This window comes from Myodes glareolus, chromosome 10 (assembly GCF_982192425.1).
Source record: "Myodes glareolus chromosome 10, mMyoGla1.1, whole genome shotgun sequence".
Taxonomy (NCBI): Eukaryota; Metazoa; Chordata; class Mammalia; order Rodentia; family Cricetidae; genus Myodes; species Myodes glareolus.
This window is the reverse complement of record NC_142035.1, coordinates 52,154,872-52,179,209: the sequence shown is the minus strand read 5'-3', so window position 1 is coordinate 52,179,209 and position 24,338 is coordinate 52,154,872. Positions and strand designations below refer to the sequence as shown.

At 45.9% G+C, this 24,338-nt stretch overlaps 1 protein-coding gene and 1 long non-coding RNA gene across 2 annotated transcripts in view; one reads left to right on the top strand and one right to left on the bottom strand.

Moving 5' to 3' along the window:
• LOC125416832 (uncharacterized) overlaps positions 1 to 5,800 on the bottom strand; it is a 43,874-nt gene extending 38,074 nt beyond the window's left edge. The window contains exon 1 of the long non-coding RNA XR_007236991.3: positions 5,665 to 5,800. This is a non-coding gene — a long non-coding RNA (uncharacterized LOC125416832). The remainder of the gene's footprint in view (positions 1 to 5,664) is intronic.
• Slc27a2 (solute carrier family 27 member 2) overlaps positions 1 to 21,309 on the top strand; it is a 37,115-nt gene extending 15,806 nt beyond the window's left edge. Inside the window, exons 4-10 of the mRNA XM_048460109.3 lie at positions 2,269 to 2,393; positions 7,507 to 7,701; positions 10,844 to 10,934; positions 11,803 to 12,001; positions 13,572 to 13,669; positions 18,748 to 18,878; positions 20,818 to 21,309. Of these exons, the coding sequence (XP_048316066.3) occupies positions 2,269 to 2,393; positions 7,507 to 7,701; positions 10,844 to 10,934; positions 11,803 to 12,001; positions 13,572 to 13,669; positions 18,748 to 18,878; positions 20,818 to 20,994 (1,016 nt within the window). The 3' untranslated portion in view covers positions 20,995 to 21,309. The remainder of the gene's footprint in view (positions 1 to 2,268; positions 2,394 to 7,506; positions 7,702 to 10,843; positions 10,935 to 11,802; positions 12,002 to 13,571; positions 13,670 to 18,747; positions 18,879 to 20,817) is intronic.
• Positions 21,310 to 24,338: the final 3,029 nt, after the last annotated feature.

The following is a 24,338-nucleotide window of genomic DNA, read 5'->3' as shown; positions in this document are numbered from 1 at the left end:
AAAGCAGATCTGGCTGCTTTCCTGTCTACCAGAGACAGTATTCACTTGGGCATCTATTGTAAGGCTCTGTGGTTCACACATCATGAACAAGCTTCTAAAATAATTTCTCTTTCCCCATGCCTTAATTGTTCAATCTATCTAGGGAGAAATTCCTTCTCTTAAGTTCTGTAAATCATTCTCCAACTTCAGAAACTTGAGCGTCACTCTCCGACAGCATCAACAAGCTTCTCTCCCAGCTGTCCTTGCTCTGTGTTTGCCCTTACTTCCAGAGCTAGTCAGAGTAGCTGGCCTGCCATCAGCTCCTCTTCCCTTCTCAAACATCACCGTCCAAATGATGCGGGAGAATTGTCTATATTCTGTCAATCTGTTTATTTTGAATAAATACTGATTGGCCAGGCAGGAAGTATAGGCAGGTCAACCAGACAGGAAATAGGGGCGGGGGGGGGGGGAATGAGAACAGGAGAATGCTAGGAAGGAGGAAGCCTATTTCTCCCAGTCCAGCCCAGATCACCGAAGAAGCAACATGTGATCTGCCCCGCTGAGAAAGGTACTGAGCCATGTGGCTAACATAGATTAGAATAATGGGTTAATACAAGCTACAAGAGTTAACAAGAAGCCTGAGCTAATGGGTCAATCAGTTTTATAACTTATGGAGATCTTTGTGTGATTTTCTTTGGGGCTTGCCAGCTGTGGGGTACCGGGCGGGACAGATACCCCAACAAGCAGGCCCCTTCATGTTACAGTCCAAACAGGAGTTGGCCTTGTCTGTCCTTCAGGAGAATTTCCATTGCTTTTACCCATAAAGGTTCAGTCCCATATCCCCGTCTCTGAGAAACTAGTTCTTATTCTTTCACTGAGATAAATAACTTGACTTTTCTCCCAAGCAACATTTCATTTTAAATAAGCCTTTAAAATAGACACATTTATTTGAAATAAAACACATAGCACATGTAATAATGCATATACATATATGTGCATGTGTATATAATAGGCCGAATGTCTGCAATTCTGAGCCCTGGTGGGATAGTGTTAAAGGCAAGGCCTTTGGAAGTCTTAGGCCGGCTGTTGTGTGGACCTTTGAAGCACTGGATTGGGGCCTTGATAAGCAGGTAGAGCAGAGGCTATCCTGGCTGGCTCTGCCCTCCCCCCTGAAGAGGATACGGAGAGATGATGGCCATTCCCAGATCAAAAAGAGCACCCTTGTCAAACACCGGACTTGCCGATGCCTTGCTTTTGAACCTCACAGCCTTCAAAAGAAGAAGCTATTCTTTGTAGTGTAAGCTAGCCTGACTGCGATCACCTTTTATAACAGCTTGAGCTTAACTTATGGTCCAAGTATCTATTTATTCCCTTCATCTACGTGATGAGTCCATCAGCTCTGAACTTTGCCTGGCATCAGTGCCACCCTTCAGGAGCAAAGCACGCCTGGGCATAGGCGTACTGCTGGGTCTTCCGGAGCAGAGTGGTTGGGGGGCTCTGAAGCGGACAAGTCAGTACCTTCAGCACCACAGACACCAGCAAAAGGAGGAAAGATCTTTTTGAGTGCCTCTTCTCAACACCAGTCCTTGGTATATTTAGGAGTGAACACAAGCGAGTGACAGGAGGAATGGGTATGGGCTTCCTGTTGCTGCTGGAACAAATCGCCGGAAGCGCGGCGACTTCCAGCAACACAGGTTTGTTTTCTCATTGTTCTGGAAGTCAGCTGTCTCTGGCTGGGCTGCACTGCCCCCACATGCTGTAGATCTGTGTCCTGGTCTCCTCCATTATAGAGGCTGCCTGAATGCCCCGGCTCGTGGTCCCGTCTTTCATATTCAAGTCACACCCTCCAAGTCCCTCCTTTATCTTTCCTCCTCATTAGATACCCTTACAACTGGGCAAGGAGATAGTCTGGGAAAACCTTCCCACCTTTAGACTCTCAGCTTAATCATGTAATCACATGCCTTGCCACACAAGGTAATATGGTCATGGGCACTGATGACAGCGCTCTCTCGCTCTCCCCCCCCCACACTTCCTAGGATCCTTCTTCCTCACATCCACCTCATAAGCCCCACTAGGGCGCCTGGATTGTATTAGAGTGATCCCCCGCACATCCGCTCCCCTTTCACACATCGGAGGCTCACATGGGTGGAAGCACATCTCCATTATGCTCTGCATTAAATGGAAGAGGCACTCCACACGTTGGATTTCATTCATTTGGAAGCTTCTCATCGGAGAGATTTTTTTTTTTTTCTGTGCTCCCTCCCTGATGTTTTCTGTGCTTTTTACTAGGGGCTACTATTGCTCTGCGGAGCAAGTTTTCAGCCAGCCAGTTTTGGGATGACTGCAGGAAGTACAATGTCACTGTCATCCAGTACATTGGTGAACTGCTTCGGTACCTGTGCAACACGCCCCAGGTAACACTCCTTGTGTCTTAATATCGTTTCAAAATCGATAGGACATTCAAGTTTCCTTGGATTGTGCCAGGCTTCTGCTGACTCGTCTCTCGGTTCTCAGCTTAGATGCCAGTTGTCTGTTATAACACACTGATAGCACACTTACCATCTAGAAGGACCTGGATGGAGAGCAGTGACAGCTAATTTTATTGCAATTTTTATTCTCTGTTTTGGTACGTGTTTTCACACCTTCCCCTTCCCAGGTCCTCCTCTTTCCTTCCTGCTTGTGAAAAGCCACTGTCAACCCCAGCTCAAGCAATAGGTCATATGTCAGCCTATTTGAGTCTCTCCAGCAAAAGTCGTTCATCCCTTCTCCTATATTCCTGCCTCGCGTGTTGCACGTGCATTTCATACCTCCTGTCTCCCCTGGGCTCTGTAACTTGTTAGTCAAGAGACAAAACTACTCCACTATTTGAGCAGTGTAGTCTCAAAATGTCTGCTCCCAGCAGCCAACACTGACATGATACTAATGTTCCTTATGTAGAGTCTGAACACAAAACGAGATTATGGACCCAAAGCACAAAGTGAAGCATTTGTGTCTAGTAAGTGTGTAACAGATGACCCCCATCACCAACACTATCCTCACGTTCTGTGCCAGCTAGTACACATATCCTAGTCTCTACACACAGTCTTTGGGTGGATCCGTGACAGTGTGACTGCCCTTGTACACAGAAGAAATAAGAGACCTCTTCTCTTACTACACTAGTCAGTCTCTGTCCTCTGGGTTTAATGAGGCACAGGATAGCACAGTTATTGAATGAGTGGTGTTAAGGTTGTGTGGTTGAATCTTCTGTATCTGTTCTGCCCATTTTCCCTTGTAATGTCTAGATCTTGCCCTGCAGAGCCTTCATGTATAATGAAAGATCCCTCTGCTCCACGTCTTCAGTGTGAAGTTGATTCACTCCTGTGTTGTTTATGTGGCTGCCTGAGAGCAGTATCCTTTAAGAAAGAAAAATATTTTTTAAAAAAACTTCCCTTTTTAGACTTATTTATTTAATGTGTATGGGTGTTTTGCCTGCATGTATGCCTGTGAGTCACATGTGTGCCTGGTGCCGGCAGAGGTCAGAAGAGGAAATCGGATCCCCTAGAGCCGTCGTGTGGGTGCTGGGAACCAAACTGAGGTCCTCTGCAAGAACAGCCATTGTTCCTTAAGGCAACGCCATCCCTCCAGCCCCCTCCTTTAGGAAGAAGGTATATGTTAGTGCAAGATGCTGCCAAAGCCGAGTGTGTCAGTCCTCCAGTGGGGAACTGAGTGATAGCAAGGGTTTCTCAATGAGATGCTGTGTATCTGATATGGGGTGTGGCCAAGGAGAGCAAAGAGAGGGTGAGGGTGAGGGCATCCGGAAGAGTTCCAGTGTCTGTCTCAGAGCAGCAAGCTAAGGACAGAGAAATGGAATTGAATAAGCACCGTGGTTTTCACTCAAAAGCCCTTTCAGTACTAATTGATTTTTACGCTGTATTCTCTTTTTCTCTTTCTCTCACTTTATTCTTCTCTTCTTTCTTCTTTTTCTGTTTTTTTTTTTTGGGGGGGGGGTTGTTTTGTTTTGTTTTATTAGATAAGGCCTCACGTATCCCAGGCTGGCCTCAAAACTGTAAGCTGCCTGAGGATGACCTTGAACTTCTGATCCTCCTGCCTCTGAAAAATTCTGTCTGAAGCCAGATAGATGTGTGTTTGATTCCTGGAGCAACCCTTTCACCGTCTTTGTAACCCTAGGGTCTGCACTATAAACTTCCTGAGGCTCCACTTCCTCAGTTGAAATGTGAGGCAAATACTTCATGAACTGTCCTGTCTGACGGGCTTTAGTGACTGAAGGAAAACAATACAGGCCAAAAGCATTTACAAGTATGGCACACAGGCAAACCCTCGGTGGAAATAGTCTGCTTACTTAGATTGTCTGGTTCTCTGCATTTCTTCCAGGACACTCTGACCTCTTACCTCTGATTAGCCACTAAATCCCGGTGGGAACCTAAGCCCCAGGTGTGTTGGCATGTCTCATCTCGGCTCTAATGTAGAAAACAAAATAGAGGAACAAAGGAGAAAATGACCTGCAAGTCAGTTCCTTAGGAAAGTTGGCTTGGGTGGCAAAGAAGTACCATGTCCCTGGGGGAAGGCAGCGTGAGTCGCTCTCATCCACTAGCAAGCAAGACAAGTTAAAACTGGGCTTCTTAGGAGCTCCCGGACCTCATTTGTGTCCAGAAACATTACCAGCCTTCAAACCTCAATCCCTTCTGCTACTGTAAGAAGATCCCTGAGCTATACGGTGAAAACTGAGCCCATGGTATTATGATGCTAAACCCAGCTACCTGCCACCCACAGGTGTCCTGCTGCACCTGTGGGGCTGGCCAGCTGCCCACACACTGAGGCACCTGCCCCTTTACCTCCTCTGCCTTGGTGCGGACGCCCCAGCCATGAGCTGCTGAACAGTCCCTGGCGGAGGTTTACTTGTTTAACCACAGAGATTACACTGTGTGCAAAACACGGGCCCAAGCCCTGTGGAGGATTCAGAGATATGTTTGGTCTCCAAGGAGGAGGCATCTAACAAAAGAGAGACAAGCTATTAGACAAGGAAGTGAACAAGGTGTGTGGGTGGAGAACGGAGTGTGGGCGGCACATGGACCACGTAAGGTCTTGAATTTACACACGGGGAGGCCTCTCCATAGTATCGCATGGGCCTGGGAACTGGTGAGCGCCAGGATCAAGTGGTTCTTAAGTGAAAATAAGTATTTTTCAGATACTGGAATGCTGTAGTCTCAGAGTTCCCATGAAAGAGAGCAGGAAGGGAACTCTGGAAATCTGCCAGTCCTTTCTGAGGAGAATAACATTTTATGAGCAGGGGAACCCTATAATTAATGGTAACACTAGAGAGTGATCGGTAATCGGTGTTCCAGGACAGCAGCCAACATAAGCCAGAACTGGCCCTGGCAAACAGACACACTCTCTGCCTCCTGACAGGTCCTAGGGAATTGTGAAAGAGAATCCAGTGACCTGTGGGCCGGAGCTGATGAAGAGGCTATATTCCTAGCAGTCAGAACACCCAGGACTTACCCAGGTTCAAAACACCTCAGACTACTTTGACGTGAGGTCTCCGGCCGCTCTCCGTACATTCACTCGGGGAACCATTTTCTTCAGTGACAATCTCTATTTACCTCTCCAGCTAGAAAAGCCACAGTGACCTTCACCACCTAAGTCCTTTGACCAATCAAGTTACTTAAAGATCAAATCCATACTTACAATTTGCTGAGCTTCTAACTTCTTCTCCATGGAACTAATTTGAAGTTCATTTTGATCTGCCTTCTAGTTGCTACAGTCCTTTCCCTTTAGAGGAGAGCAGCCGCCTCCTCCCTCCCTCCCTTCCTCTCTCCCTCTTCCTTCTTCTCTCCTCTCCTCCCCCCCCCCCCAGGCAATATTCCAAAGTCCCTTCTCAGCCTAGGAAGTAATGAAAGATCTGGACAAAGTGGCTTACACATTAATGTCAGCACTTAGAGGATGTTGAGGCAGGTGGATTGCTGCAAGTTGAAGATCAGCCTGGATTGCAGAACGAGACCCTGTACCAAAGAAAAGCAAAGAAAGTATACTGGTTGGTTTTGTGTGTCAACTTGACACAAGCTGGAGTCACCAGAGAGGAGGAGATGCCTCCATGAGATTCAGCTGTAGGGCATTTTCTCAATTAGTGATCAATGGGGGGGGGGTCCCAGATCATAGTGGGTGTTGCCATCCCTGGGCTGGTGGTCCTAGATTCTATAAGAAAGCAGTCTGAGCAAGTCAGGGGAAGCAAGCCAGTAAGCAGCATTCCTCTGCATCAGCTCCTGCCTCTAGGATTCTGCCTGTTAGTGTTCCTGTCCTGACTTCCTTCAGTGATGAACAGCAATGTGGAAGTGTAAGCCAAACAAGCCCTTTTCTCTCCAACTTGCTTTTGGTCATGGTGTTTTGTCATAGCAATAGAAACCCCAAGACCGAAGAGGGAGGGGAGGGGAAGGAGGAGGAGGAAAAGCAACAACAGCAGCAGGGCCACCAATGCCGTCTTGGCCATACATTTATTAAGCAAATAAATTAGCTTTTGGTGAGAGAGGCAAGCTCTTGCTAACAGGCATGTCTACACTGTCTTGGGCTGTTTTCTCTTCAAAGGCACAATTTACAAATAAAAACTTTATACCTTCTTTAGTAACCTGTCTTTTCCACCAAGCTATAGTCTTCCAGAGAAGATAAATTGCCTTCTATGCTCACCATTCACCCTAAATTGGTTGGGCCATCTCCCTGTTCTCTAACGAGTAAGCACAAGAACATGAAGGAAACAGTGTCGTCCCCTCAACGCCTCTGGCTCTCACTAGGTTCGCTTTGGGGCCTTACACACACAGCAACTTCTCCTTCATTTCTGACAAAGCCTCTTCCTCTTGGCTGCACAGCTAGGAGCCGCTTACGCCTTCCCTTTCCGTTTCTCATCCTTTCCAGACAGTTCATCCCATTGATTTAACTGCAACAGGTCTTGTGACCTTAGCCACACCAGGAAAATATGGCCCAGACTCCTCTCTCGTCTCTAACATTGTTGCTCTGCAGTGGTTTACAGGAAATGCCCCCGTTCTCCGCAAAGCCTGTCTCATCTCAGTTGGGTTCCCAGTTTTCTTCACTGCCACATAAAAGCTACTGCTTTATGAACAGAAACACCCACAATCCTACTGGTGCCAGGATGTGTTCATTTCTGACAGTCTCCCATGAGCACGTGCCTTCTGGAACGTCACTGATGCTGGCATTTTACACTGGGTGCAAGTTAAATGGTGGCATTACCTGGTTCATCTGGTTGTTTCTTCTTGCCTCAAATCAAAATGGAAAACTATCCTTTTCTTAAATTAATTAGATCAGCATCCCACCTATCAGACTATGGTGCTCATGTTGCAGAAAGAGAGGGTTGTGTCTGGGAGTGGTAGACTAAGATGAATTTTTAAAGACACAATTATGAAATAAAATCAGGGCAACTCTCAGCATAAATTAAATACATAGAATCTGAATACAGTGAACACATAAATCCAAGCTCTCAAAATGTTAACGTCCCATCTGCCTCCTCTCCTGTTACCACAGAAACCAAATGACCGTGATCACAAAGTGAGACTAGCCCTGGGAAATGGCTTACGGGGAGATGTGTGGAAAGAGTTTATCAAGAGATTTGGGGACATTCATGTTTATGAGTTCTACGCTTCCACGGAAGGCAATATTGGATTTTTGAATTATCCGAGAAAAATCGGCGCTGTCGGGAGAGCCAACTACCTGCAAAGAGTTAAGTACCCTGAAAAATGAACGCAGTGAAGCTGACTTTCAGAATAGAGTCCTTTAAGGCGGTCCCACAGTGTAGCATCCAAACCAGGCCCCATCAGTATCACCAAGAGAAACTTGACCACATCTATGACAATGGCTTTTTTGAGGTGATCTCATGCTCATCTCGACTCCTTACTTTTAATATCTGAGACCTGTGTGAAGTCATCCTCCCTTCATTCGTACTTGTATATGAGGGGACATCTGAAGGTTACTTTGCTCTGAGTGTATCGTATGTTGTGAAATGCAGCGTTTCCCTTTAATTGAGGTATGCATAAAAATCGCTCGGGGAGCTCTTTCTATATACAGGTGTAGGTTCCCACCCTCCTGGCTTTGGATTCAGTGGTTCTGAGATAAGGCCCTGGGTCCTTTTTAAAACTGTGCCATATTAAGAGCAGAAGCCCAGGCTTCAAGAGACTTGGGATGATGTGGTTAACATGTGTGTTCTCACAGGTCCACCAGAAAGGTGTATCTTATTTCTCTTCTCTCCCTCAGTTGTTTTATTGCCTAGTGACCCTGAAGCTCTGTGTTCTTGGTGGCCAGTCAGTCATTCTAAGGATAACCCACGAGTGCTGACCCTTGGCTGGCCAGTGCAGTCATTGTTGGCATCACGCCTCTACCTCTCAGGCAGCCTTTGTCTCCGGGGACTGACCAGTGAAGTAGTCCATGTACTAAGTGCTGTGGCACTGAAGGGCAGACCCCGGTGCCACCATATCCTAGCTGAGCGGCCCCCAGGAAGTCACTTACATTCCTTAGACTTCAGCTTCCCACCGCAGGCAAGTTGAGTGGCCCCAGGAAGTTGCTTTACATTCCTGAGGCCTCAATTTCAACATCTTAAAACAGAGATACAAAGAAAGAAATTGAGCCCACCGCCTTGCCCAAACTTGGTGTTCATGAGGGGAAAGACTTGCTGAGTTATTTCTGGGAAAACCCCTGTTGTACAATAACCTTGGACATTAAGACTTCCATGTCTTGTGCACTGGTGGGAGCACAAGGCATTCCCAAGTCCAAGGACCCTCTCCAATACTGGCACTAACCCCACCCTGGACAGCTCACTCCCTGACCTCCAGACGTCTAACGTCTGGCATGTTAGCCTCTAACTGTGTGTAAATATTAAATGCCAATAAAGCAAAGTTTTGAATCCAGTTCCTCATTCCCAGTAACGACCGCCTTGCAAGTGCTCAGCCAGCACCTGTCAGTGACACCACCCTGAGCCGAGTGCATTTCCACCATCACAAACAAGCCTACTGAGCCACACTGCTCTATGCCTGGACGTTAGTGCCGGGACGTTAGTGTTGGGCCGGCGTGAACTAGCCCAGCCAGAGAGATGAAGGCTAAGCGCAAACAAGCTGCCAGTGTCGCTTCTACAACCTCAGAGAGAGGGCTTTAATGGAAATGGTCTTCCACCAAACTTCTGCTTCCGTGTGCAGAGTTTCCGTGTGCATACAGTACTAGCTCTTCAGTTTCTCATCCGCTGGATGCCGTATTTTTGTCAGTTTTTGTACATTAAACAAACTCCTTTAAAAAGAAAAGAAAGGAAAAGGAAAAACTTTTTGAAGTATTAAGGTGTCCCAGCAGTTAATGCGGAAAGAGCATTAATTACAACCACAAGATTTTTTTGCTATTTCAAGACAGGGTAGTTTTTCTGTAGCTTTGGAGCCTGTCCTGGAACTAGCACTTGTAGACCAGGCTGGCCTCGAACTCACAGAGATCTGCCTGTCTCTGCCTCCCAAAGATTAAAGGCATATGCCACTATCACCGGCTGATTTTTTGATATTCTTATGAATTCAGTCAGTGTGCTTTCGTTGTCCAAAAATGCCACTTGGGGGTTTTGGTTTGTTTTGTTTTGTTGTTTTGAAACAGGATTTCTCTGTGTAGGCCTGGCTGTCCTAGAACTCACTCTGTAGATCAGGCTGGCCGCCCAGCACCACTTGGTTTTAATGGAGTTGAAGCTGGCATAGTAAACATGGCTGGCCGCTGTATCTGAACACTGATCTCCTTGAGTAGGGAAAATAATATGCTTAGTGTTATGATGGTATAAATGCTTACATCGTCAACCTGTGTCTTAACATAGAGTTGGAGGGTGTGCTTTAAATTTGGTTTTAGTTTTGTAGTACAGAGATTGAACTCAAGACCTTGCACATGCTCAACAAGCATTTGCCACTAAGCCACAGCCCGGCCCTTTTAAAAACTTTTATTTTAGGATAAACTCTTAGTAAGTTTCCCATACTTGCTCCAACTTGTGATCCTCCTGCTTCAGCACACACACACACACACACACACACACACACACACACACACACAAGCTATGTCGCTGGGATTACAGGTATATACCACCACGCCTACTTCTGATAGCTTTTTAATGACTTTAGAGTCATGCCTGAAATAATTTTTGCTTTGATTCTTAAATATAATGAATAATGTGCCCCTGGGAATGAGGGTACCAGCCATTGAATGGTAATATATTAAAACATTATCAGACATGACTTTAAACCCATTTGTAATCTCTTCACCAAAAGATATGCATGAGAATGATGCTAACAGTTTTATTTATAATAGGCCAAAATTAGAAATAATCTAGGCACTCATTAAAAGTACCCATTAACAGAATAAAGTGTAGTATATTCATACAAGGGAAAATTGAATGTAAATGAAAATGGGCTCTTTGTCTCCAGCAGGGCTGGAGATGAAGCCCAGAAGTAGGGCGCTTATGTGGCTTGTGTAAGGTCTGGGCTCTGTCTCTGGTACCATCCCTAGCAACATCACTGAGAAGAGCAGCAGCGTGGGCTGCTGATGTACACAGACATAGTAACTAAAATAAGACAGACATGCCCGCAGTTACTTGTCGAGTTTTAAGTTAATAGGAAGAGATAGAAATCAAAATGGTGATTGACTACACAGAAGGGGACAGAAAGCGACTTCCTCAGTAAAGTGGAAATGTTTTATATCTAGATCTGGGTGGTTATTACAGACGCAAAATCCCACCCATGTTGTGCACTGAAGATATGCGTAATGTGTCCTTTCTCCACTTTTTATAATAAAGTAAGCATAGAAAAACTGCAAAGCTCAGTTGATGTATTCAAATGATATTTTTTAACTTTGGCAGAAAGTTGTAACGTACGAGTTGATTAAATACGACGTGGAGAAAGATGAACCCGTCCGTGACGCAAATGGATATTGCATCAAAGTCCCAAAAGGTACTATGGACTTTTTATGCAATTAACTGTGCACAAAATTATCCTGACTAAGCAACATTTCAGAGATAACATAGTATTACCAGCTGGTACATTTTGTTAAAAATTAGCAAGGGGAAGATTTTTTTATTGGCATATTCTAAAAATACATATGTAAATTACAGAAGGTACTGGCTTACCATCACATATAATTATACTTTTAAGCTAGTTGGACACCTTGCTTGTGAGGAAGGTCTAGACAGCTCTGGGTGCAATGCTTCAGGTGAACAGTATCTTATGCTTTTACCCACTATGCATTTGTCTAGTTATGTATAGGAATCGTTACTGATAGCAATGGGGTAATTACAACTGGGTGGCCATGCAGAATAAGGCTTGGTATATGTGTCCATGACATGCATGCACACACACACACACACACACACACACACACACACACACGATCTGTGTCTGTGCCTTTTCTTGCTGCTGTGGCCAGACACCAGACAGGAAGCATCTTAGGGGAGGAAGGGCTTAGTTGGAAAGGCATAGTCCACCACGCTGGCGAAGGCGTAATGGCAGGCCTCTAAGGCGGTCACGTGGCATATGCAGTGAGAAAGCAGAGCACAGACAGGAAATGGAACCCTGCAGAGAGGTTCTACTTCATAGAGGGTATACAGCCTTCCAAATGAGCATCACCAGCTGGGGGTCAAGCTCAAATGCACAAGGCACTTTTAAACCACAGCATGTCAGATAAGAAGATGAATATAAGAAATGACACTTCCTACAGCCGGCTTCTTGTCTGTGAGCTGTCTGCCTTCAGTTTTAAGGATGATGATAAAATGTGCTTATCTCTTCCCAAAAATAAATAACAATGTACTCTCTTCTGTCTCAGGTGAGGTGGGACTCTTGATTTGCAAAATCACACAACTTACGCCCTTTAATGGCTATGCTGGCGGAAAGTCGCAGACAGAGAAGAAAAAACTCAGGGATGTCTTTAAGAAAGGAGACCTCTATTTCAACAGTGGAGACCTCCTAATGATTGATCAGGAAAATTTCGTCTATTTTCATGACAGAGTTGGAGATACATTCCGGTTGGTTTCTCTGAGTTACTGAGCCCCAAACAAATACATGCACACATTGGCCTATTCTTGAGTTGGAATCAGATGCCGCTTTCCCACGCTGTTTCAGCTCTGCCCGTCTCTTGGGTGCCATTTTGTCCCCTATATTCCCAAAGAATAGGGAGCGAACCATAGGCGTCTCTCTACAACACAGATAAACATAAAGGCAGGACATCTCTTCCTTGTTTCCAGAGCCTGAAGTGCACCCAGCTGCACTCGCGTGTCCTGCGTGATTTAGTGGATGCACTTAGGGTAGCCAGGGATTTTTCCCATATTTCTAATCAGATAGCTGTTTCGCTTTTAGATTAAAAGAAGTGCAAATTAACGTGAAGTTAATCTGGTTGAAAAGGTTCGGGACCTCCCCCACCCCTTTCTTCTGTCCTCCATCTCCAGCCAATGATTTCCAGGCTAGCATAAGGACGTTTGAAAGTCTTCTTGGTAAATGGTGAAATGACTCTCCGGCAATAGCTCAGTCTTCCGGCTCACGGCAGAGGCGTCCTGCATGTGTGGATTCCCTGAGATAGCAACTCCCCATACATCACTGAATACCTTGTCTGATACGGGTCACCACCGTTGACTGAGTAACTCAAGAAGTGTGAACTTTGGCTCACTCACCAAATTGAGGCTGACTCGCCCTCATTAAGAAGTTACTTCGAGAAGCTGGTGAGATGGCTAGTATAGTACTTGCCTGGCAAGCAGCAGGACCAGAGTTCTGTCCCCAGAACCCACATTTACAAACCTGGGCCTTAATGCTGCATGTCTGTACTCTAACCCCGGGGAGGCAGAAACGGGCAGATCCCTGAGCCTACTGGGCAGTTAGCCACCCTAGTCAACACATTGAGCTCCATGCTAAAGAGAAGAGATCTTGCCTTTTTGAAAGAGTGGACAGTACCTGAAGACAAACACTCAAGGGGTCTCCTCTGCCCACCCCCATGCACACATGCATTATGCACACCTATACAAATACACACACATGCATGCATACATGAAAGTACACACACACACACATACACACACAAAGATACTTTTGAGAGACCTACAGGGTATTTTTATAAAACCCCTAATTCTTAATTAAATGAAAAATAGCATCTGGCTAGACCTTAACATTACAATCTTTATGTAATAAAACTGTGATTCTTTTCTTTTCAAATAAAAGCTTTGCTTTTTGTGAGAACATGAAATATGACTATGAAATTCTGCCAACTAGAAGTTTACTGACTGAATTAAATAAGATGTTAAAGGGAAAAAGTGAGAGACCTAAACAAAGCTAACAGAAGTTGAGATGATTTCTGGCATCCAGTAACTTTCTCAGCCACATCTGGATTTCACATCCAAACACAATGATATCGATTACGTTTTGCATGACAAGATTGAAATTCCACATTCTATTAGCTAGGTCTATACCCTTTTGCTTCCAGTGGAATGCCACAAGTGAGCTGGGGGCCTTAGGGGACCAGTATGGGAATGCCACCTCACCATGGCCTAAAAGAAACACTGACCAGAAAGCAAGCATGGCCTCAGCTAACCCTTCCTTTTCTCCCAGGTGGAAAGGAGAGAACGTAGCCACCACTGAAGTTGCTGACATCGTAGGACTGGTTGACTTTGTTGAGGAAGTGAACGTTTATGGCGTGCCCGTGCCAGGTAGGTAAAAGACACCACAGATCTGTCTGAACCCAGGCAGACACTGGGCAGAGCCACAACAGCAAGCCACAGTTAGTCTTGCTTTCTCCCACTGCCTGGAGACTGAAGCCGCTGTCAACCCCCAGGGGTTAGGGTGTTTCTCTCTGCACCGCGCACCATTGTCAAAGTAATTCAGTGCACCTGATGTTGGCCTGCCTCTGTGCTTTAGCGGCTGCTTAATTTAGGGTTCTTAGGCAAAGGAGGCTTCCGATTTTCCAGGCCTCTGGTTGGCACGCTTTGAGAACTTGAGGGCTGTGAAGTGGTGTGTTGCCTCTGAAGAGAAGGCGCAAGGAGGAACAATTACAGTTTCTAGAAAGACAACAGGGAAGGGGCAAACTGTGTTCAGCCTCTTCTTGTAGAGCAGGTTCCTAAGACCAGACCAGGTCCTGAACTTCAGCATCATCAGAGTGGAGGCACTGAGGTATGCCAGCCGGGTGGGAGGAAGCCTGGCTCCAATGGCTATTTCAAGAGTCCCTCACACTAGAAATAACACTGGCCTTGCAGCAGAAATTGTCAGAGCTAATTTCATAAATACCAAATAGATTAATTCAAATGCATAGTAGAGCTGTGTTAAGTATCAGTCATTTTAATTGTAGATATTAGAGAGGATTAAATTCTCCCAGTCAGTGCCCAAACATAAGGTGCCAGGCTCTTATTGTCCCAAAAACTGAGTGTTTGGGATTCTCGTCATTTATCCAAAGTAGAAATCCAAAGCCCCCTTCCCTGCACACTGACAGTACCAACCGCTGTGTAACAAAACTTTGTCCAGGGAAATGCAGCAAGCACGTCTGCTCACCCCAGACAGGGAACCCCTAAGAGACCAAATTCCAATGCCACCAAAATCCAACCTGGTGAACCAATGAGTTTTACCGAGGTTACTTATAGGAATCTGGGGGAGGGGTTGCTTACAGGAGCAGAAATGACTCAGAGACAACTGCATCACCAAGGCCCACCCCAGCACAGGTGACAGCTTACCATGTTAGAAACCTGGAGTAACTGCGCAGCCTGCAGGCAGCCCAGCTGGTCAGAGAGGGTCCTTTGCTGGGAACTCAGTTGGTCTAAACCTAGTCCAGGCAGCCCAGCTGGTTTTTGCTTCTTCTAGGCTCATAGTCTGGCCTGAGTCTTTGCAGTTGGTGTGTCTAAGAGTGACTCTCAGCAGTCTTTATTGCTTACTCTGGCAACTCTGGCAGGGCCAGAAGTTCCTGAACCTAGTTTAAGTTGTTTACCTTGCTACATCATTTTATTTGTTTCTGTGAAAGCTTTTTTTTTAATTTCCATGAAAGTTCATATTACATGTAAAGTCCATATTATATGTAAAGCATATTCTCCCTACATCCCACTCCCCCTTTCTCATCCGCCTGCCACCCAGATTTCTAGGTCCATGTCATATATGCATACATGATTTCATATAAAATCTATAAAATCCAAGAACCACAGATGAGAGAAAATACCTTGAAGGTGCCCTCTTGAAGCTGACTTAATGCCCTTAGTATAGCTATCTCCAGGTGTGTCCATCTTCCTGCAGATATCCTATCCTCAGTCTTCATTAGGCCTGAAAATTGTCCCATCGTGTACACATACCACACTTTCTTATTCACTTGGGTTGTTTCCATACCTTCGCTGCCGTGACTGTGCTGTAACGGCACTGATGGGCAAGTGTCTCTGGGATGAGTTGGGATCCTTTGGCTAAACCCCTAGTCATGGGCTAGGCAGGTCACATGTTAGATCTGCTTCTACTTTTGCTCAAGAAACCCCCGTACTGATTTCCATAGTAAGTGGGCTGATTTCCATTCCCATCAGCCACAGGGCGGGCGTTTTCCTTCCCTGCTTCCCTGTGGTCGTATGATAATGATGGATAACAAGCACAGCCACCTCTCAGGTCACAGAGACGACAGCTGATCTGGAGGGAAATGCAGCAGACCCTTAGCCAAGGCAACACAAGGGTCCAGGTCACAGTTGTCAACCACCATGGCACCCGAGGCTGTGACAGCCCCCTCTTAGAGTGGGGGGGATACGCTTCTAAGTGCTAAATCTTAAAACTCTTCTTAAGGAGCTGAGAAATTCTGGAACGTGGATTGAAAGCCCAGTATCCTTCAAAGAGGAGTCTCAGATAGGCAAGGTCATCATAGCCGAAAACTTGCTAAAATCGAAGTGTGTCAGGTCCACCCAGATCTTGCTTAATGGGTGGGCTCAGGAAGCAGCACATTTTTAAGTCCCTCTAGTGACTCTTAATAACCCTAGGCTAGGGGTGTGGTTCAGTGGCTCTTGCCCAGCCCTGAGTTTGATCCCCAGCTCCTCCCCCCACAACACACACGGACATTCAAATCTTATTTAGACACCATGAAAATATCCTAGAATATATGCTAATTGGTCAGCATTGTGACTATACAAAACACCACTGAAGTGTTAAAAACAACATATTTTATTTTACACAGTTCAAAAAACAGTGCAGGCATGATGGTGCACATTTGTGACCATAGCATGCAATAGGCTGATGTGTCAGTTACTTCAAAGTCAGCCAAAGATACGTAGTTAGTTCCAGACCAGTCTGGACTATAGAGTGAGATCCAATCTTAAACCAAAAAGTACAAACAACAAAAATCCCGCTGAAGTATGAAAGGTGCTGATGTGACCAATCTCACAGTCACCTGGGGAAGTTTATATATCCCAGCGCTAAGCCATCAGAACGTCTAGAATTGGGATCTAGAGACTGCTGAGTGAGCCTGTCTGTTAGGGGTGGCAGTCACTGCGTAGAAGGAAGAGGCCCTCCCTGGACAGTCACAACAGGGAAGAGCTGTGTTCAGCAACCCACCCTAAACAGTTTGATGATCAGCAGAGGACATCAGCCCAGAAACTCCCGTCGCCAGAGGGACCAACCCTCAGATGGGCTTCTTTCCACAGCTGGGCGGCCATCAGCTGGGCATGTAGAAAGATGCCAGATCTTCTTCCATCTGAGAACCTGAAACACTTCTTACAGCAGTGAAAGATGAGAGATGAATTCTGAAGTCCCGTCCAGCCTCGTAGTCTCAGGGTCATTCGGTTTGCTAAGTTGCGTCTTAGCTGTCATAGACAGCCGACCTAAGCCTGGAAACGCAGCAGGTCCTCCTCGAGTCAGGGGTACATGCACGGGCAGTGACTGTGAGCCTCGGTTATCACCTTTGCCCCAGGGAAGAACTTCTGGTCTGGGACCTAGAACGGAGGCATCACACAACAGTCCCAGTACTCTCTAGAACTTCCTGGGTCTCAGTAAAACATTCTGTGTTGATGAAAACAGCAGGGTGACCAACAGTCACAGCATGGCTGCTGAGTACTGAAAATATAGGAATGCAATTTGGAAAATGTATTTTCCTTTCCCTTTATAACTGATACTTATCAGTTATAAAGTTTCAGCATTGGCATGTGGGCAATGGGTGTGCAGTAGGCAATACGGCTCTCGAGTGGACCAGATCTGATCTTTAGCACTAGCCTAAACCTGCTTCCTGGAGCTGACTTAGTCAAAACCACTGACTCTAGGCATCAGTGCAGAGGCCTGGGGCCTATCAGGCCCACCTCCATCTGGGTCAGGCTAACAGAGCAAGAATTAAGAGTCAGGCAGGACAATGTCCGTCTGCGGCACCAGCTCCCCATAATTCTGAAAGTAGCATGATGTTTGAGTTCCTGAGGCAGCTATGAGGGACCCCTTTTGGTTTGTTTAGGTTTAGTTTTCCGTACAGCATTTCTCTGTATAACAGCCTTGCCTTTCCTGGAACTAGCTCTTTAGACCAGGCTGTCCTGAAACTCAAGAGATCCACCTACCTCTGCCAGCCTCTGAATACTGGGATTAAAGACATGCACTGCCACCACCACCCAGTTCGAGGGACCCCTTTTTAAAAAGAGTCTGGCACCCTGCCCTCCTTCTTCAGGTCAGCGAGAAACAAATGAGCAAGTACCTCTTTCTTTAAAGTAAATTAAATAAATTAATAAATAAGTCCTTTCAAATTTTTTTTTTGCCTTCTTTAGGCAAACATAGGTAAACATATAATCACCATGGGAGAGATTTCAAATGCTGGAGCCCAGGTGACCAAGACTGGCTCCTTCCTCTCTGATTACAGCTAAGTAGTTCAGGGAAGTGGACCCGGACTCCCACTGGGTCTGCTGGATCAGGTAGAAAATATATTAATCTCTAATTACCACTGTCCTCACAAGCAAACAATAGTAATTGTTCTAATCACCTCTCCACTAACAGCCTTGCCGTGGAGTGCAGTTTTCTCTGTGCAGCGTAGGTTCTCTCGAGAGGACTGGGCATGAATGGAAGGACACACAACAGCTCACCCCTGCGCCCATCTTCAGCCTTCTGCCTGCAGCCTCCCTGAAATACAGAGAAGAAAAGCTGTTTGGAGCTTTGAGGGAACACATAAGTCTCAAAGGCAGTAATTTGTGCCCTCAGCATCGCAGACCCAGCATTGCAAACGAAATGGCAAAGCCAGCTCAGTTATTCACAATGGCAAAGCAAGACCTTTAGCTGGAATCAAAAGATAAAGCAGACAAACAAAATATTTCCTTTAGCCACCAGTTCAGCTGATGCCCTGCAGGGCTCTGTGTAGCTCACTATAAAGAATAGGGATGGCCGCAAGCACGGGAGTCCAAGCCGACCCACCTGGATCAGTCTCTGATGCCCCCTGGTCCTTGCTGTGTGACCTTGGACGACTTGTTGAATGACTTTAAATCTCAGTTTCCTCACCCTGGAGACGATGGGGTCACATCTGCCCCTCTTCATAAGGTCGTTGCTATGGTTAAATGAGGATACACCGAGTATAGGCCATGGCAACTACTAAAGAGTCAGCATAGATCTATTATTAGTTTTATTACTTAATCATTGGTTAACATTCCTAGTATGCACGCGATCGTCATAGAATAATGTGGGCCTATGTGTTTGAAATAAATATTAGAACTACTCATAAGAAATCTAGTGGTTGTTGTTGATGCAGTCCACAGTTCTTTGAGGTGGCAGAGTCTCATGAACGAAATTGCCAGCTAATGTCGTCTCACCCTGTTTCCAGGCCATGAGGGTCGAGTCGGGATGGCCTCGATCAAGATGAAAGAAAACTATGAGTTCAATGGAAAGAAACTCTTTCAGCACATCTCGGAGTACCTGCCGAGCTACGCGAGGCCTCGGTTCCTAAGAATACAGGTGAGAAAACAGACCAAGTTCCATTCTCTCCCAGGCACTCACTTAGGGAACTGACCCCTTCCTCCCTCCATGGTGACCGTGTTTGCCAAATTTTTATCGCAGTCACAGGACAGAGTTCAGGAAGAAGCACTGCGGTTCAGGAAGGACAGGAAAACCCCAGAAATAGAGCACACAGAAATCCCATCTCAATCTCTTCCCCACTAAAACGACAGGCCAGTTTATTAACCTGTAACCTTAGCAGATAAGTAACAAAATCAGTGTTTGATGAGGTACCAAAGACACTTCAAACAGAAATTATCCAGCCCTCCCATTTCAGGTTTACTCTTCTTGTTTTCTGTGCTAGGCAAGCACTCTGCCACTGAGATACATCCACACCCATATTGTTTCTAATTCTGAAGAATACAAAATCTGCTGGGCCCTACCCCTTTCTATGGGGGGATTTTAACTCAGCATCAGTAGTGACTTGGAAGTGTTAAACTGTCACTGGGCTTGGTCCAGTCTTCTGTTAAGTACTTTGAGCCCCGTGGTTATGTAACTGAGGAACTGACAAAGTCTTAGGGTCCTGAGTAGTGCTGAGTGCACAAGGCTACTTCTGTTGAACACATAAAGGGCTGGCATTTGCTTTGCATGCAGATGGTAAAGACAGAAACATGAGCGTCTTCAGACGTGTCTCATAACATTGAAGAGAGTCTTTCACTTTATTTTTATATGCATTGGTGTTTTGCCTGCACGTATGTGTGAGGATACCAGATCCGCTGGAACTGTGGTTACATACAGACGGTTGTGAGCTGTCATGTGGGTGCTGGGAATTGATCCTGGGTCCTCTGGAAGAACAGTCAGTGCTCTTAACTGCTGAGCCATCTCTCCAGCCCTGAAGGGAGTCTTTAGCCTAGCAGATAGACGGACTGGAAAAACAGAATCTCCTGTATATAAATGACCCCTCTCCTGATTCTACCACAGCCAGGATGGCCCACCTTACCCTGCTTCCACCACAGCCAGGATGGCCCACCTTACCCTGCTTCCACCCACAACCAGGATGGCCCACCTTACCCTGCTTCCACCCACAACCAGGATGGCCCACCTTACCCTGATTCTACCACAGCCAGGATGGCCCACCTTACCCTGCTTCCACCACAGCCAGGATAACCCACCTTACCCTGCTTCTACCATAGCCAGGACAGCCCACCTTACCCTGATTTCACCACAGACAGAATGGCCCACCTTACCCTGCTTCCACCCACAGTCAGGATGGCCCACCTTACCCTGATTCTACCACAGCCAGGATGGCCCACCTTACCCTGCTTCTACCACAGCCAGGACGGCCCACCTTACCCTGATTCCACCACAGACAGGATGGCCCACCTTACCCTGCTTCCACCCACAGTCAGGATGGCCCACCTTACCCTGATTCCACCACAGACAGAATGGCCCACCTTACCCTGCTTCCACCACAGCCAGGATGGTCCACCTTACCAGCGCCCCCTCTACTCAGAGTCTGCTTTCTGTTTCTCTTCACCCCACATGAATCTTCTAAGGCTCTCAGTGCTTGTCAACCTTCCTGTGACCCTGTAATACAGTTCCTCTTGTTGTGGTGACCCCACCCATAAAATTATTTTCTTCACTGCTTCATGACTGTAATCCGGCTCTGTTGTGAATTGTAACATTCACAACAGTATCTGATATGCAGGCTCTCTGATAGGCGGCCCTTGTGGGGATCTCAACCCACTGGTTGAGAACCACTGCGCTAAGGAACTAAAACAGATCCCTCACATCTCCATCCTCATGCAGAGCTTCTGCAAAATGGCAGCATGGATGCACATCCATTAGCCCTCACGACAAAAAGCCAGCATGCTGCCAACCCCCAGCATCTCCACCCTAACCCCACATCCTAACTTACTGTAAAGCACAACTAACGTGTGGGTTGTCTGACCTTTTCCAGGACACCATTGAGATCACTGGGACTTTTAAACACCGCAAAGTGACCCTGATGGAAGAGGGCTTTAATCCCACAGTCATCAAAGATGCCTTGTATTTCATGGATGACACAGCAAAAACATATGTGCCCATGACTGAGGACATATACAATGCCATAAGAGATAAAACTCTAAAGCTATGAATAGTCCCAGGTGACGATCTCATGACATTTCCAGGAAGAAACTCAATAGACCTAGCGTAGCCACTTGATATAATCCAACGTTAATTTGATTGAAGATTATAAGGTGCAATTTTTTTAGGAAATTATTCATTAAAAGAAGGACAGGTTTGTTTTTTTTTTTTTAAATTACACCAGAACCTTTGCAAGTAAAAAAGATTTAGAGACAATTATTTTTCACCGTACACCAGCCATTTGTCCTTGCAAACTAAACTTTTTGGAGAGAGGGCCTTATTTTTTTAAATACATAATAAACTATATTAACACTAACATATGAAATATTGCTGTCTCTTGTGGTTCTTTCTCTGTTCTAAATGCAAATTCCACATCTGTTGTTCCAAAGCAGAGAGAGCCATTGGCTACAGGTGTCCTGCTCATCTTGATAAAAAGTGGCAAAGGAAGCGGGGGGATGGGCCAGCAATAAATAACACAATGGGAATCCGGCTCCAGAGTAAGAAGCCTGCCTTCCCCTCATATGATCATCCCAGCCACTGTGCACACAGTAACCAAAGCTAGAAATGTCAGCTTTGTCCTTAAATGTACTGTCTTAGTTACTTTTCTACTGCTGAAACAAAACACCACGGTCAAGTCAACTTAGAAAAGGAAGCATTTACTTTGGAGGCTCGGCATTCCAGAGGGTTGGGGTTTATAAGGATCATGGTGGGAGCAAGACTGGAGGCCAAGAAGACAGAGTGCTGGAGCAGTAGCTGAGAGCTCACCTATGATCTATAAGCAGGAGACAGAGAACTAACTAGGGATGGAGGGGGGTTTTTTCCTTCTCATTCAAATCACCACAGGTGCCTAAGCCTGCTGTATCCTAATTCCACACTTATAAGATGTTCAGTAAGTCCTTTTTAGCTACTTCAAAATACAGACTGATTTTGAGGCAGGGTCTCACAGTGTAGCCCAAGTCATCCTCAGTTTCATCGTCCTCCTGCCTTAGCCTCCTTATTGATGGATCACAAGCATGCACCACCACGCCCAGCTGGAAACCCGAATCCTTTGGTTGTGACCATCTCCAATATTTTGAAACTTCCAAACATCTCAAACAAAAGGTAACGATGGAGCAGGAAAGCCTGGCTGTCCAAGGGCCACCCCAGGCTCACACGCACCTGGGACCCTGCCTTACCTCTCCCAGCTGGAAAAGCTGCAGTCAGTCTCCTGAGCATGAATCTGTCCACGGATATGAAGTCATTGGCCCAAGAGGGTTTGGGACTCTGTGAGGAGCTCTTTGTCCCCAAGCTGAGCTGCCTTCCTTCCTGTGTGCAACTCCTTCATTGCCACAGGTCCCAACTGTGACAATCTCAGAAGCAGGTCCTTGGTGATGCCCTCAGGATGTGTCCTTAACCTTACTCAGTACATCACGGGCAATGGGTTTTCATCAAAATAGTGAGACCTGGGTCACTGGGCCTGTTTAGAGGAAGCAGAGATTTCCTTCTGAAAGACATCCTCAAATGGCCAGGAGCTGTACCCAGGAATCCTGAATAACAAAAAGAGCAGCCACCCTTACCCCAATATGTTACTAAAAATAATGCTAGCAACTTCTCCTGTACTCTCTCCGCTCTTGTTTTTAGGTGTATTTTGATGCAGGAGAATTGTCTGTATTCTGTCAATCATATTTTAATAAAACGCTGATTGGCCAGGCAGGCAGTATAGGTGGGAAAACCAGACAGGAAGTAGAGGTGATGCAATGAGAACAGGAGAATTCTGGGAAGCAGGGAGGTTCCTCTGCCATTCCTGTGCAGACCACTGAAGAGGCAGCATGTGAAGCTGACAGCTGGAAAAGGTACCAAGCCATATGGCTAACATAGATTAGAATAATGGGTTAAGATAAGTCATAAGAACAAATAAGAAGCCTGACCTAATGGGCCAATCAGTTTATAACCTAATGTAGACTCCGTGTGATTTTCCTTGGGACTTGCTGGCTTGTTGGGGTACTGGGCAGGACAGAAACCCCAACAAGCTGGCCCTCATGCTACAGTATTTATTTATTTCTTTGGATGGGTATTTCACCTGCCTGTATGTATGTGTACTACATGTGTGCCTGCTGCTCGAGGAGGTCAGAAGAGAGAGTCTGATCCTCTGGAACTGGAGTTATGATGGCTGCGAGCCACCATGTGGGTGCTGGGAACTGAACCCAGGTCTTCAGCAAGAGCATCAAGTGCTCTGAATGCCTGAGCCGTCTCTCCAGCCCCTCTCTCCACTCTCACAGGTGACTTCTAGAGAAGTCTTGTGGCTCAGATCACTGACTGTCTCTATTATGTCTAGCAATACACATTTCTGGAGCCCTTACTACGCATAAGGAGCTCCAGGACTGTCCATTAGAATGAATATCTTACATCTCTGTGCATTTTCCCAATAATTTGGAATTGATTATTGTTATTTGCCAGCACCTAGAAAATTTTACAAAATCCTGCCCTTGCTTGATTGATCCACCAGTGAGAATTTTAACCCAAGACTATTTTTGAGAGTTTTGTGTTATGGAATCCTATCAAAATAAACCAGGTTGTCAGCAAAGGCAAGTCAGAGTGATGACATTACTCTCTGTCATGAGGGGCATCTTTTCAGGGAACAGGACGCCACCTGTCCCATTAGAACTCCTGCAACTTCAACCTGTTGGGCTCTGACCTCCCCAACCCATTCTTTAGATTTAGATACCCAGTTAGAAAGTAAGAGCTGATGTCCTCAGACGCCCACCAGTTGAGACTCCCCAGCCTCCCACTTCCCCCAGAATCCCTCACTCAGTCCAAGTACTACAGCTCCACTGTATGGATGGAGACACCAGACAATGACCTCAACCTCTGGGTTTGCATGGATAAGAGAGATAACCAGTTTTAAAAACTAGTCTTCCTCCTTTTATAAGGCCAGAACCATGCCTATATGTGCTGTATTAGTAGCCCTGAAAGACCAGCTCTCAAGGCTACCCCCAGGGTTTAAAAAAGAGTTCTATAGCATAGCAAAAACTAAACTTAAGGTTTTCTATCTAGAGGGTATGGAATAAATTCACACATGTGCTGTTCAGGTCATGTTCTTTATTTTTCTATTCTCTGATTTTCTTCTATGTTCTAATTCTTTCTAGGTCTCCTTTGTTCCAATTTTTGTTTCAATTCTTCCTGCTTCTTTGTTCACCTTGCTTAAATACATTTTTTACAGTACGCTTGAGGCAATAAGAAAAAAGTTACAAGAGTTCCATCTCATTGGTCATAGCACAGTCCTTGAGTAAATGATAAGGAGCTGAGCCATTTGCCATGGCAACACAAGGTTTCAAGGTTCCAGGCATAAAACTGTGACCGGAAGCTGGAGGCACA